At 47.3% G+C, this 15646-nt stretch overlaps 1 protein-coding gene across 4 annotated transcripts in view; it reads left to right on the forward strand.

Moving 5' to 3' along the window:
• The window catches only part of sgsm1a (small G protein signaling modulator 1a), an 81362-nt gene that overhangs the window by 44733 nt on the left and 20983 nt on the right, over positions 1-15646 (forward strand). For all 4 annotated transcript variants that reach the window (XM_061906533.1, XM_061906534.1, XM_061906536.1 and 1 more), the window contains 6 exons: positions 57-181; positions 586-653; positions 1651-1814; positions 5616-5751; positions 7823-7952; positions 8346-8410. In XM_061906533.1, the coding sequence (XP_061762517.1) occupies positions 57-181; positions 586-653; positions 1651-1814; positions 5616-5751; positions 7823-7952; positions 8346-8410 (688 nt within the window). The remainder of the gene's footprint in view (positions 1-56; positions 182-585; positions 654-1650; positions 1815-5615; positions 5752-7822; positions 7953-8345; positions 8411-15646) is intronic.

Genomic DNA, 15646 nt, shown 5'->3' on the forward strand with positions numbered 1-15646 from the left:
CATTACAGATTCCATTCTGCATCAACTGAAACCTTCTGTCCCCATGGTTGTTTTAGAGGGACGACATGGAGGCTATCCCAGGTTACCTTTCTCTGCATCAGACGGCTGAACTCATGACACTGAAGTGGACGCCCAACCAGCTCATGAACGGCTCTGTCGGGGACCTGGATTACGAACGAAGGTAATGACTTGTGAGAGAGACAAAGCCGGAATTGGGACGATGCAGAATTGATCTACTTTTAGTCTAAAACCTGGGTGTTTCTAAATAATGCGGTGTGTGTATGTATGAGTGTGGCTCAGCGGATCTTTATGAAGCGTAAACACTGCTCATCTAATTAGGCTTATTTTCAGCAGACAGGCAGCCTGCAGGTGGTTTATTGACTGAGATGCTGTCGGGCCATCTCGCAAACAACGTTATTATCTTCAATGTGTGTGTGCTCACCTAGTTTCTTTTTTTTTTTTACCACTATGCTTGACTATTGTACTGTGCCTGCTTATCTCGTAGTAAAGCTTGACTAATTTGCAATTCATTACAATTCTGTTTTTGCTGCTATTTTCTCTTGATGACTTTTTGTGTTTATGCAGTGTGTACTGGGACTATGCCATGACCATCCCTCTTGAAGAGATAGTGTACTTGCATTGCCATCAACAAGGTGGGTGCAGTCAGTCTTCAAGGTTTCGACTAAAATTCCATTGTTTTAACCTGGTGAGCATTTAACGTAGGGAAGTTCCAATCAAGGTGTTATGCTGCCAATTCTTATACAGATCATCCATGAGTGGGATCGGCCGATACCTATACCAATCAGATGTATTACCTGTACATTATTAAAGTATTTATGGTGAGTGCTATTGACAGTTTAACAATATCAGCACAATATTTACTCTTTCTTTATTCTGTTTTAGTACATACAATTGTTTGAGCAAAATAAAGTCAGTAGTACACAACAGCTAAACAAAAGCTAAAACTACTATCTGCTACTCATTTAAATCCTTTGCTTTCTGCCCTGAAAGTTCTCCTGTGTACAGAAAATAATTTCATGAATTTGTAAACATTAACAAAAACAACAAACAAATGATTGAAAAAAAAAAAAAGAAAATATCGATCTGATCACTTCAGTATGCATCATATACTGACACTACCCTACTACCACCTATTTATGGCTCAAATTTATTTTGTACTGATTGCGACAAAGCCTACACACCAACAATGTACATTTTCCTGTTATATCTGCTCATACTGCTGCACTTATTTCATGTTAAACCCTACTTAATGCTTAAAACATATTTATTGGCGTTAATTCAAGCTTGGTTAGCTTAGCTAATAACATCTGTGCTCCTAGCTTCTTCTCGGTGTGTAACATGTTTAGCTTAGCCCTTCAGTGATAATGGTACTGAAGATACTAACAAATGCAGTTTATTTGCCGTAATTTATTTTTAATAGGTTAGGGAAGCGGCTCCACACTGTGTATGGTGATACATAATTAGCTGCTGGTTTGTCAGCCAGAGAAGTTTGCTGTTTGTAATCGGCATTAAAAGGCATTAATTGAGAATGGCGATTTAATACGTTTTTACAAAAATCTGCCGATACCAATCGATGGCCAATTGAATGGCGCATCCCTAGTATAAAGAAATCTGATCTGTCTCTTGCAGTCGATAGTGGGGGCACAGTGGTGCTGGTCAGTCAGGATGGCATCCAGAGGCCTCCCCTTCGCTTCCCTAAAGGAGGCCACCTGCTCCAGTTCCTGTCCTGTCTGGAGAATGGTTTGCTTCCTCACGGCCAGCTGGATCCTCCACTGTGGTCTCAGAGGGGAAAGGTCAGTGCCTTAGGTCATCCCTTCTAATGCATTCAAATGACTTGTGTAATCTGATCTCACAGAAGAAACCCACTTAAGTGCTAAATTATTTGCACCTAATCAATAACTCAATAATAGATGCATTTCAGAGTTGCACAGCTAATACATCTGCGGCTTACTGTTCTCCCTGCACTGCCACACATGACGAGGCTGTCCTTGGCTGATTGTGTGGGATGTTGTGTCTGCAAGTAAAGCTGTATGTTCAGCAACTATTAATAAATATGTACGTCATCTTAAATCCACTGAGATGAATCATTTATTCTTCTGCCTTTTTCGAAACTCTGCCTGGGAGGTTATTTTTTCATATGTGTGGTTTTGTCCATTTTCCTGTTTCCTGCCTAAGGTTTTCATAACTTTTCATAAATCAGTCTGGATTTTCATAATACATACAGTATGCTTTCTTCCTGAATGATCACATTAGATTTTTATGGAAACCACACGTTATAGCATACACAAATTACAAACAGTTTAAATATCCCTGTCGAAGTGTAAATTGATGATTTCCCACTTTTTGTTAAACAATGCTAAAGCGTCAAATCGTAAGGTTCATGCATTTGGGCATGAACTTCCGCAAAGTTTTGGAAGCCTCTGACCTCTGTGTTTTGTTGTTTTTTTTAAACAGGGAATACAGTGTGACATCACAGTGTGATGAACGAACATCAGTAACACCTCAGAAAACCCTTGGCTCTCCAAGTACCACCATAATGACCAACATTCAAATACAGTAGCGTAGTAGGCCTACATATTAATTGAAACAAGGCATAGGTTTTTATTTATCAAGTATATTTAATATTTTTGGCCACTGTAACAATACACATAGTTTAAACAGCAACACTGTATTTGAATATGTAATTAATTATTTGGCGTACTACTAGATGGAGCCCACGTACCACAGTTTGAAAATGATTGTCGTACATATTTGGGCATTTCTAGGCAGCCTCCTTCCCCTCATCTTTTAGCTGAGAGACGGTTATGACTGTTATTTCTTCTCGCCTAATATCCTCCCACCTGCTCTGATTTCTATAAAATAACTACCTATGTGTTTACTTTTCCACAATGTTTTGTCAAGATTGGCCACTACAAAATTGGATTAGCTGCTAAACTCCAATGGCAAAAACTGTTTGGGGGACCACAAGAAAGTGTAGGATTCAGTAATATTTTGATCTAATCATGGCATGCGCACAATAACATCTTTGTGTGACATGCAGTGAGATCATTGCTGGTAAAAGCAGGTGTACCTAATGCTTTGACTGGTAAATCAAAACATTGTTTATAAAGTTTGTTTTCGACTGTATTTATTAAAAAAAAAAATGGCTGTGATGTCCGTCTTCAAGATATGTTTAAAAGTGCACATTTTTCAATTAATAAATAGATACTTTTGGAGAGGGCTTTACGCAAAATTACGCAACATTTAAACCAAAGCATATCCAATACATGTTATCGACACCAAGGGTTTTCAACCTTTTTGACTTCAGAGCCCAACTTTTCCACTAGAGAGGGGCCCGGGGTCCACACATTCATTACCACTAAATTAGTAATTTTACTTTTGATTTTAACCGTATTCAATGATTATATCTAACCTACTGTACTTACAGTTTAACAGGATAAACATTGCCCGAAGATATGAAAACATGCGGAATCACAAGGATCACTATCAAGGCTTAGGTCAGGCTGATTAAAAAAAACAAAAAACTATCATCCATCCATCCATTTTCTACCGCTTATTCCCTTGTGGGGTCGCGGGGGGGGCGCTGGCGCCTATCTCAGCTACAATCGGGCGGAAGGCGGGGTACACCCTGGACAAGTCGCCACCTCATCGCAGGGCCAACACAGATAGACAGACAACATTCACACTCACATTCACAGACTAGGGCCAATTTAGTGTTGCCAATCAACCTATCCCCCAGGCTTCACGGTGGCAGAGGGGTTAGTGCGTCTGCCTCACAATACGAAGCTCCTGCAGTCCTGGGTTCAAATCCAGGCTCGGGATCTTTCTGTGTGGAGTTTGCATGTTCTCCCCGTGAATACGTGGGTTCCCTCCCGGTACTCCGGCTTCCTCCCACTTCCAAAGACATGTAAAAAACTATCAAATATGCTGCAAAAGAAAGGAATCATAAAAACAGATTAAAACAATTAATGAATGACTGATGAAAAATACAATTACACAATTTGAAGCGATTCTGGACCACCATTCGCCGCCTCAGAAAGGGGTAGCAGTGCACTGTCAACACCGTGTATGGTGGGGATGGTGTGCTGATGACCTCGACTCAGGATTTTATAGATTAGTGGAAGGAATGCTTTAAGAACCTCCTCAATCCCACCTACATGTCTTCCTATGAGGAAGCAGTGCCTGGGGGCTATGTGGTGGGCTCTCCTATTTCTGTCGTGGTTGACAAGAATCTGCAACATTGCGTGGACATCAGGGGCGGTACCTCTGGATTGGCAGACCGGGGTAGTGGGTCCTTTCTTTAAGAAGGGGAACTGGAGGTTGTGTTCCCACTATTGTGAGATTACATTCCTCAGCCTTCTTGGTAAGGTCTATTCAGGTCTACTAGAGAGGAGGCTACGCCAGATAGTCACACCTCGATTTCAGTAAGAGCTGTTTAGTTTTTACCCTGGTCGTGGAATTGTGGACCTATTCCATACTCTCGGCAGGGTACTTGAGGGTGCATGGGAGTTTGCCAAACCAGTCTACATGTGCTTTGTGGACTTGGAGAGCTTGGGCTATGACCGAAAGGACAAGATCCCAGGTACAAGTAGCCAAAATGAGTTTCCTCTGCCAGGTGTCAGGGCTCTCCCTTAGAGATAGGGTGAGAAGCTCTGTCGTTTGTGAGGAGCTCCACATTGAGAGGAGCCAGATGAGGTGGTTCGGGCATTTGGTCAGGATGCCTCCCGAACGCCACCCTGGGGAGGTGACTAGGGCATGTCCGACCGGTAAGAGGCCACGGGAAGGACCCAGGACAGGTTGGGGAGACTGTGTCTTTCGACTGACCTGGGAACCCCCTCGGGTACCCCGGGAAGGAGCTGGATAAAGTGACTGGGAAGAAGGAAGCCTGGGCTTCTCGGATAAGCGCAAGAAGATGGATAGATGGATGGATGGACAATCACGGTAGAAGTTCTAAGTTAAAAAATAAATAATGATATATAAGTTTCTTGAATGAACTGTCAATTAAAATTTATGTGAAAATACAGCATAACTACTTTAGTCATAACTTTTGTGCTTAAAAAACTTCTCTATGACTTTCGCTCCAGACTTCTTCTGTTTGTTTATTATTGTCATTACTGCCACAAGTGGTGGAAAAGTGTATTACAACTGAGTACCATTGCGGCCAATAATAACCACAGATAAGAAAGCGATATTTTTGTCGGCCCTCGAGGGGTCGCTTGCTGACCAACAATGGGCCACGGCCCTTTGGTTAAGAAACAGCGGTACAGACCACAATGAAATGTGTTAAATGTAGATTAAAATAATCATAGGGGCCCTTCACTTATCATTATCTACAAAATTTGTTGTGTACTGCATGTATGGTGTGTGACATATACTTGGTCATAATTTGTTGTGCTTGTATAAAACGTTATTAGTTTTCTTACTCTTGATACAGGATAAAAAACCCTTTCACTTTGTAATGACTGTACAGTATATGGTAGGCTTCCATCATTGATTGCCAAGTTTACAAATGTCTTTTTCCCTTGGTGGAAGTCTGTGCCCTTGCAGGTCTCTTGTTTTTTCTTTAATTTAATTGCGGTTATTTGTCGTCACAGGGCAAAGTGTTTCCTAAGTTGCGCAAGAGGCTTCCTCAGGGATCTGGATCTACAGACTCTGTCTCTGATAAAGAAGAGGACGAGGCCACGGACTATGTCTTCCGCATCCTCTTTCCAAATAGCCTGTCGGAATTTGGTGAGGAAGTTTTCTTTTTAAAATGTATCATCTATTTGCCGTTGCCTTTGGTTAATGAATGGGATTTCCTTTTTCCTTTTTTTTTCAGCATTGATTTTATGCATTTTCTGGGAAGAGCCTTCTTTAATCTTCTGATTCACTTAAGTGACTCGACAGTTGGTTATTATTGCACTCCTTTTTGTTGTGTTGTTTGTAAATGTACTTGACATGTTCCTAAATGTTTTCAGTGCATTAGTTTTGATGAAAATGTTTCACCCTGACTGGGAAAAACATTGGCGTAGACTGCCACGGTCCAGACCATGGGTGTCAAACGTACGGCCCGCGGCCCGCAAGATCAGTTTGCTAAATATAAACATGAGCTGCATTTTTTTAAAATGAAAGAAACTGTTGTTCTGAATGTGTCCACTAGATGTCGCAATAGCAATTCAAGTGTATCCCACGTCACACATGACAGTGTTAAAAGAGAACGTGTACCCTGACTTTGAGCGCCCTCTGGATTGGCTGCCGCTACTCCAATCAGCACAGGTGCAAGCAATTAGCTGCTCCTGTTGTGGCTGGCAGCAGATGGAAGGAGTATGGACGCACAATACCTTATTTCCTTGTAAATTATCCACTCAACGGGTAAAATAACGAAACGTAAGATGCAAAGACTTAAGTCAACTTGAACATCATCTTTGTAGTTGAAGTTCAATGCAGCGCTTGCAATTGGTTAAATACACAATACGTGCCCTGAACTCCATTGTAAAAATGTCTGTTTTTACATTTGTAAGGTTTGTTCTATTTTATTTTATAATTTAATATACCATGTTCACATTGGTTAAGTCTGTAGTTATGTTACAATGATTCTGCCTTTTGTGTCATTTTGATCATTGTTTTGTTTACATTATATATGTATTTTTTAAAATGTGGATACATGAATGTGTTGTGGCAGTTGCGGATTTCATTCATGGTGGTTTGAGGAAAGACTTTTTCCAAACCTTTTAATGGTGAACTGCCCAACAAGAGAATCCTAAACAGGAAGTGCTTAAAGTTTTATGGCTTTGTAAAAACACTGACACAAATTTTTTCCTCAGAATTTTTTACAAGAGGGTTGCCAAGAGGGTTATTGTACACAATGTACATTTTCAGAATGCGCTTGTTCTATTTTTTGCCAAAGTAGGATAAAGAAAACCATCTGAAGTTTTCTTTATTCTAACGTTTTAATGCCATGATTTATCCAGTCTGTCCCACACGTGGCAATAGATTTTCCTCCATGCGGCCCCTGAGCTAAAATTAGTTTGACACCCCTGGTCCAAACCAAACCCTCCGCTTGTCCCAAATGGGTCCTTTAGGTACCTGGAGAATTCTGCCTCATTTCCAGAATGCCGTAACATTATTACACTTCGACTTGTCTGACCGTCTGTCACTTTTGATTGGCTTTCGTTCCCGCCATCCAATATCCTCCTGACCTGCCTCATGCCGCTGGCCAAGCTCAATGATGTGTCCCAATATTAAACCCACACACCCCGACTAGCTTATTGCCTTGTGTAGACGTTTTCTCACATGCATTACGACGACGTCATGGATTGACAACTGATGGATAGATTATCGGTTCTACGCAGAGAAAGACATTCATTTGCTAGCTTTCTATAAGCCCTTGTTGTGCACCTGCTTTATTTAAATTTGATGTTTCCAGGCTTTAAAGATGTGCACATCCAACAGTGTAAAGCAGTGGTTCTATTTTTGAAAAAACTTGGTTCTCCAAGTACCACCGCAATGACTAACATTAAAATACGGTAGCGTAGTAGGCCTAAGTACAGTACAAGTATATATAATATTTTTTGCCACTGTAACATTATACACAGTTTAAATATAGGGAAATGAAACACTGTACTTAAATAAAAGGATTCAAGATGGAGCCCGCTTACCACATTGTGAGAATCCCTGGTGTAAACAATTTAAAATCCTTAACAGCATTAAACAGCATAATTATGACAAAGCTGTTCAATCATCTAACTGCTAATGTTCATGCGCAGGAAGCAATTTTGTGTTGATTATGACAGTCCAGTAATAATGTTTGTGCCTGTTGCAGTGACTCCACCAGACTTGATGGATCAAGGCTCTACAATGTGGCATCCCACTCTCAGGAAGTCCTCATGCTCGTCTTGCTCCCAGGGCAGTTTTTCTGATGGCTCCACCCCCAAAGGGTGCAACTACGAGAGGTGAGCGAGTGAGCGATAATCACGTCAAAACCCCAGATCAGCTTTTGCTTTGCTTATAAACCAATTAAGGCTGGCAGAGAAACAACCGCTGGCTAGCCACGATTGTCCTTGCTCAGACAACAAAAGCATTTGCTGGGATGTACAGGAAAATGCGTGACATTTGGATCACTGACAAGAGAATGTGTGGGGACAATAAGATAATAAGCTAAGCAGATAAAATGGTAATTGGAACAAAGTCAGGTTATTGGGTTAGGTTTGTTCTATATGACAGCTTGAGTTAGATTAAATTGAAGCCCGCTGGGGGACATTGATCGGCCACCAAATCAACTGAATGTACGTACTAAAGCTGTTATTTTGAAATCTAGCTGTGACGCACTTTTTTTTTCCCTACAGGGCTCCTCTGAAGCTGCTGTGTGACAACATGAAGTATCAGATCATCTCGCGGGCATTTTACGGCTGTATGTGAACACACACTATTAACCGTTTACAGTGGACTGATAAATTACAATGTATAACTTTCTACAAAGTTGAAACACAAATACAAGCCATTTATTGCATGTGTAATACAATTTACTAAAACTGCTGCCACCAAACAGAAAGTTAGGGCTGCCTAAAACGAGTAATACTGAATTCTAACTTTCTGCTACACTCACTTACCCCTGGGTTTAGGGGACATATTGGACAATCATTCTTTAACACCAGCAAAAAAGTTTTTTTTCCCTGCCAAAGTCACAATTATATGTGCTAATATTTTCAAAATGCACCTTTCTTGTTGCCTGGCCTAAAATAAAATTTCCTAACATTAACAACTAACATTTAGATAATAAATATTGTATAAAAACTATACAAAATGTACTACTAACAAATATTGTAGATTTATGCGGTAATAAAATAATAATGCACAGCATTTATCTTTGAAGAGTGAACGGTCTCTCCTTCCAGCTGCTTCTCCATCAAACACACCATCAGCAGATTTTCTATATTTTCATGGATAAATGTCAATGTTGATTTATGCCTCACTGGCTAGAAAAATGTTACCATAAATTCCGCACTATAAGCGCTACTTTTTCATTACGCTTTGAACTCTGCGGCTTATAAAATCCATCCATCCATCCATTTTCCTTCGCTTATACGAGCTCGAGTCCCAGGGGCACCAGCCTAAGCAGAGAAGCCCATACTTCCCTCTCCCCAGCCACTTCGTCCAGCTTCTCCCGGGAGATCCCGAGGCGTTCCCGGGCCAGCCAGGAGACATATTCTTCCCAACATGTCCTGGGTCTTCCCCATGGCCTCCTGCCGGTCGACGTGCCCTAAACTCCTCTCTAGGGAGGCCTTCTGGTGGCTTCCTGAGCAGATGCCCGAACTGCCTCATCTGGCTCCTCTCGATGTGGAGGAGCAGCGGCTTTAGTTTGAGCTCCTCCCTTATGACAGAGCTTCTCACCCTATCTCTAAGGGAGAGACCTGCCAGCCAGCAGAGGAAACTCATTTCAGCCGCCAAGAAACCAGAGCCTTAAGGAACTCCAGGCCACCGAGGAGCTTTTTAACTACCTCAGCAACCTCAGCCCAAGAAATAGGAGAGCCCACCACAGATTCCCCAGGCACTGCTTCGTCATAGGAAGACGTGTTGGTGGGATTTAGGAGGTCTTCGAAGTATTCCCTCCACTGATCCACAACAGCCGCAGTAGAGGTCAGCAGCACATCATCCTCACCATACACGGTGTTGACAGTGATCTGCTTCCCCCGCTGAGGCGGCGGATGGTGGTCCAGAATAACTTCGAAGCCGTCCAGAAGTCGTTTTCCATGGCTTCCCCAAACTCCTCCCGTGTCTGAATTTTTGCCTCCGCAACTGCTGATGCCGCACTTCGCTTGGCCTGTCGGTACCTGTCCGCTGCCTCTGGAGTCCCATGAGCCAAAAGGACCCAGCAGGACTCTTTATTCAGCTTGACGGTATCCCTCACGGCTGGTGTCCACCAGCGGGTTCTAGGATTACCGCCACGACAGTCACCAACTACCTTGCAGCCACAGTTTCAAACAGCCGCCTCAACAATAGAGGCATGGAACATGGTCCATTCGCACCCAATGACCAGCGCCTCCCTCGTGACATGTTCAAAGTTCTTCCGAAGGTTGGAATTGAAAATCTTTCTGACAGGAGACTCTGCGAGTCCTTCCCAGCAGACCTTCACAATGCGTTTGGGACTCCCATGTCTTTCCGGCATCCTCCCCCACCATTGGAGCCAGCTCACCTCCAGGTGGTGATCGGTAGAAAGCTCTGCCTCTCTCGTCACCCGAGTGTCCAAAACATGAGGCCGCAAATCCGATGACACTACTACAAAGTAAATCATGGAACTGCGGCCGAGGGTGTCCTGGTGCCAAGTGCACATATGGACACCCTTATGTTTGTACATTGTGTTTGTTTTGGACAATACGTGATGAGCACAAAAGTCCAATAACAAAGCACCACTTGGGTTCAGATCCGGGCGGCCATTCTTCCCAATCACGCCTCTCCAGGTTTCATTGTCGTTGAAGTCCCCCAGCAGAACAAGGGAATTACCTAAGGAAGCATTCTTCAGTACTCTCTCAAGGGAATTCACAAAGAGTGGGTACTTTGAGCTGCCGTTTGGTGCGTAGACACAAACAAAAGTCAGGACCCGTCCCCCAACCCGAAGACGGAGGGAAGCTACCCTTTCGTCTACTGGGTTAAAGTCCAACATGCAGGCTTTGAGCCGGGGGGGGCAACAAGAATTGCCACCCCAGCCCGTCGCCTCTCATTGCTTGCAATGCCAGAGTGGAAGAAAGTCCAGCCCCTCTCGAGAGAACAGGTTCCAGAGCCCTTGCTGTGCGTCAAAGTGAATCCAACTATAGCTAGCCGGAACTTCTTCACCTCTTGCACCAGCTCAAGCTCCTTCCCTCCCAGTGAGGTGACGTTCCACATCCCAAGAGCTATCTTATGTAGTCGAAAATCGGACCGTCAAGTGCCTTGCCTTCAGCTGCCGCCCAGATCACACTGCACCCGACCTCTATGACCCCTCCCATGAGTGGTGAGCCCATTGGAGGGGGTAACCATGTTGCCTCTTCTGGCTGAGCCCGGCCGGGCCCCATGGGGACCGGCCCGGCCACCAAGCGCTTGCCATTGTGCTCCACCTCTGGACCTGGCTCCAGAGGGGAGCCCCCGTAACCCGCGTCCTGGCGAGGGAAATCTAGGTCCTCGATTTGTACTTTTCATAAAAGTCTTTGGGCTTATAAAATGGTGCGGCTAATTTATGGATTTTTCTTTGCAAATGGCCATAATTTTTGTGGTAAATAGTTGTCATTAAACCTAAGCAGAGGACTGAAATGGCGTGTTATTGTTTGTGCTACGGCACCATTTTTTTGGACGCGTTCACTCACTGCAGGTGTTGCGGGTTTAAATATGTACTTCCTGTTTTAATGCTGTGAACGCGTCTGGAGGCGTTGGGTCGTTCTTGACCGGAGAGAGCACAGCCAGGCGGGTACAGGGTTTTTATTTTTTTCCACTTCACAATCGATATTTTTCACTGTTTTGCTTTTTAGCAATTAGAGGCCTGCCGCTCCTTCAGTCCGCGTCTCTGCCTCGCGTCTGTTCCCCAACACTTTCTCATGGTCCCCCGCGCCCCTGATAAAGAGACAGGTGATTAGACGACTCGTTCCAGCTGAGAAATCTCTTCACCTGTCATCGCTTCACAGCCGCCTCGCCCGCAGGGGAAGCGTTGACCACGCCCCTCCACATGCCTCCACCGCCAGTTTAAGGCCGGGCACCTGTCCGGCCGCAACCACTTCACCCCCCGTACCCCCGCCCCCGCAGAGGGGCGAGAGAGGTAGTCGGCCAAGGCCATCTGCGTACCCGGCCGGTGGACCACCCGGAAGTTGTAGGGTTGCAACGCTAGGTACAACCGGGTGATCCGTGCGTTGGCATCCTTCATGCGGTGGAGCCACTGGAGCGGCTTGTGGTCCGAGCAGAGGCTGAAGGGGCGCCCCAACAGATAATACCGGAGGGCCCCGACCGCCCATCGGACCGCGAGGCACTCTCTCTCCACCGTACTGTATCTCGCCTCCCGGTCCGAGAGCTTCCGGCTGATGTATAGGATGGGGCGGTCGACACCCCCCACCTGCTGCGACGACACCGCCCCCAGCCCCTGCTCCGACGCATCCGCCTGCAGGCAGAAAGGGATGGAGAAGTTAGGCATGCACAGTACCGGCTCCTCGCAGAGTGCAGATTTTACCTGTTCGAACACCTGCTGGCACTGCTCCGTCCACTGGACCAGTTCTGGCGCACCCTTCCGGGTGACGTCGGTCAGGGGGCCGGTCAAGTCCACGAACCGGGGAATGAACCGGCAGTAGTACCCGGCCATGCCGAAAAACCGCCTCACCTCCTTTTTCGTCTTGGGGGGTGGGCATGCCGCGATCGCCGTCGTTTTGTCAACCTGCGGTCGCACTAGCCCCCCCCTCCACCAAGTGGTACCCCAGATACTGTACCTCCCTCCGACCAATCGCACACTTCCCGGGGTTGGCGGTGAGCCCCGCCCGCCTCAAGGATTCAAGCACCACCCCCACCCGCTGCAGATGTCCCTCCCAGCTGTCACCCTGGATGATGACATCATCCAGGTCTGCAGCTGCGTAGGCCGCGTGGGTTCGCAGCACCCGGTCCATGAGGCGCTGGAACGTCGCGGGCGCACCGAACAATCCAAACGGGAGTGTCACGAATTGGTATAAGCCTTCTGGAGTGGAGAAGGCCGTTTTTTCCCGGGACCTATGGCGATAAGGGAATCTGCCAGTAGCCCTTGGTTAAATCCAGTGTGGAAAAAAACGCGCAGTGCCTAGCCGATCCAGGAGCTCGTCGACCCGAGGCATTGGGTACGCGTCGAAACGTGACACCTCATTCACCTTGCGGTAATCCACACAGAACCGTAGAGACCCATCCTTCTTCCCCACTAGAACGATGGGACTACACCATGCACTGTGGGACTCTTCTATTACTCCCAACTCCAGCATGATTTTTAATTCTTCCCGGACCATTTTGTGCTTGTGCTCGGGAAGCCTATAGGGACGAGACCGCACCGTAATCCCCGGGCTGGTCTCAATGCGATGGCAGATGAGGTCCGTGCGGCCGGGCCGCGCGGAGAACACATCTGAAAAGCGACGCTGTAATTCAGCCACCTCCGCTCTTTGAGCCAATGTGAGCTGGTCATCACAAGGAAGGGGAGGGAGAGAGGCGGAGCGGCGGAGCACGGGACCTCCGGCCCCAGCTCCTCCTCCTCCTTCACTACCGTCACCATGGAGACAGGCTCGGCCTCCCTCCATGCCTTCAGCAGGTTCACGTGGTAAATTTGCATGTCCCCCCCCGGTCTGAGCGCCGGACCTCGTAATTTACATCGCTAGTCTGCCGTGTGACCATAAAGGGCCCTTGCCACTTGACCAGTAATTTAGAGCTGGAGGTTGGGAGTAGTACAAGTACTTTTTCTCCCGGTAAAAATGTTCTCAGCTGGGTCCCCCGATTATACGTGCGCTGTTGTTGTTGTTGGGCGTGGAGCAAATTTCCCCGTGATAAGTGCGCCACCTTGTGAAGTTTTGCTCGCATGTCCAACACGTATTTAATCTCATTCGTACTGCGGCTGGATCCTTCCTCCCAGCTTTCTTTAATAAGGTCCAGCACGCCGCGCGGCCTCCTGCCGTAAAGTAACTCAAAGGCCGTAAAACCGAGGGAGGTCTGGGGTGCCTCCCGCATCGCAAACATCAAGGGATCCAGCCATTTGTCCCAATTAGGTTTGTCCTCGTGTATGAATTTACGGATCATGGTTTTCAGTGTTTTTTCAATCTTTCCACCAGGCCATCCGTTTGCGGATGGTAAACGCTGGTCCGGTTAGATTTAATTCCCAGTAATCCGTATAATTCCTTTATCGTGCGCGTCATAAAGGACGTGCCCTGGTCAGTAAGGATTTCTTTCGGAATCCCTACCCGGGTGATGACCGAAAACAGTGCTTGTGCTACACTCTTTGCCGAGATGGAGCGCAGCGTCACCGCTTCGGGATATCGGGTTGCGTAAACCACTAGGACTAATACAAATCGATATCCCCGTGTCCTCGGGTAAAATGGTCCGATGAGGTCCATTCCGTTTCTATCGAATGGGACCTCTATGAGCGGTAATGGCCGCAACGGGGCTTCTGGGATGGCCGCCGGGTTCACCAGCTGGTAATAGAACTGGACCATGACCCGATTAAGTTTTTTTTCGTACCCCATGTGGCCCGCGAGGGGATTGCAATGCCCCGCCTGGAAAACCATTTCCCGGCGGGGTTTTGGCACCAACAATTGGGTGTATTCTTCGCCTGTTTGAGTGTCACGGGTCACTCGGTATAGCTTATCTCTTATAATGGAAAAGTGGGGAAATACCCGCGTTTTCCCCGGGCGCACCAGCTGACCGTCGATGTAATCCACCTGGTCCCAGGCCGCGCGCAGAATTTCATCGCGGGACTGTTCGAGGGGAAAGTCCTACGTGGGTCTCCACTGGGGGTCCGGGGGAGCCTCCCGCAAAGCCCCCGCCGGTTCCCGCTCGGCAGCGCCGCTCGAACCCGCGTCGCCACTGAGTACTGCGCGGATACTTCCCTGTCCTACAGCTCGTGAACGCCTCCCCATACATTGTTCCATTAGTTGGCTAAACCCCGGCCAATTTGTCCCTAAAATGCGCGCTTACGGCAACTTTTACGGTATGTTTTTGGCCCTTTTGCCAGATTTCAATAGGCACAATAGGGTACGTGTGCACATCCCCATGTATACACCTTATCCTCCCTTGTGTCGCGGGCCTCAACGCCCTGGGTCGAACCAGGTTCTGGTGGATCATGCGCTGTTTTCAGCCTGAATCCACCATAGCCCGGTGTGTACTCCCTTGTACCCTTACCGGGACGCAATACGTCTCCCCTGGATCGGGGGAGGCTGCTGGAGGCCCGGCAACCCGTATCACCTGGTCCACCTCCATTGCAAAGCACTCCCGCCTCAGGTGACCGGGCTGCCGCACCCCCAACACACCTGCCCTGGTGTTCGCAGTGCCATCTGCGGGGGAAGCCCGCTATCAGCAGCGCTGGTACCCTGAAAGAGAGGAGCAGAGACACCATTATATCCCCTCACCCCCCACTTATGATGATGTTCGTGTGTGTGTGCGTCTTTTCTTTTTTTGTTTGGTGGTCATGTCCGAGGCTGGAACCTGCTCATAGAACGCCGTGGGCCTTGTCGGTCGAGAACGGGGCCCCAATGGCGCTGTTGCCACCGGCGGTGCGGATCGTCTGCGCGGGGCCGGTGTGGGTCTTTCTGTCGGTCTTGGGGTCCCCTCCTGCCTCCGTGCGTCGCGATGGACCACCAGGTGATCTTCCGCCAGGTTTACCGCTTCGGTCATGTTTTGCGGCCGGTGGTACCTCATCCACGCCGCGGTCCGTGTCGGGATGGCCTCCAGGAACTGCTCCAGCAAGATGATCTCGAACATCTGGCTGTCCCGTTGTCCTGGCTGGAGCCATCTTGCTGCCGCATCCCGGAGCTGTTGCCCAAGAGCGAACGGTCGGTCCTCTGGTCCTAGTTTCAAGGACTGGAAGCGGCGCCGATGGTCTTCTGCCGTGCTGCCGAGGATTGCCCTCCTTAAGTGTTGGAACTCTACCCGGGCCACTACTGGCAGGCTGAGCGCCGCTCGCTGCGCCTCC

This window comes from Nerophis ophidion, linkage group LG07, assembly GCF_033978795.1.
Source record: "Nerophis ophidion isolate RoL-2023_Sa linkage group LG07, RoL_Noph_v1.0, whole genome shotgun sequence".
NCBI lineage: Eukaryota > Metazoa > Chordata > Actinopteri > Syngnathiformes > Syngnathidae > Nerophis > Nerophis ophidion.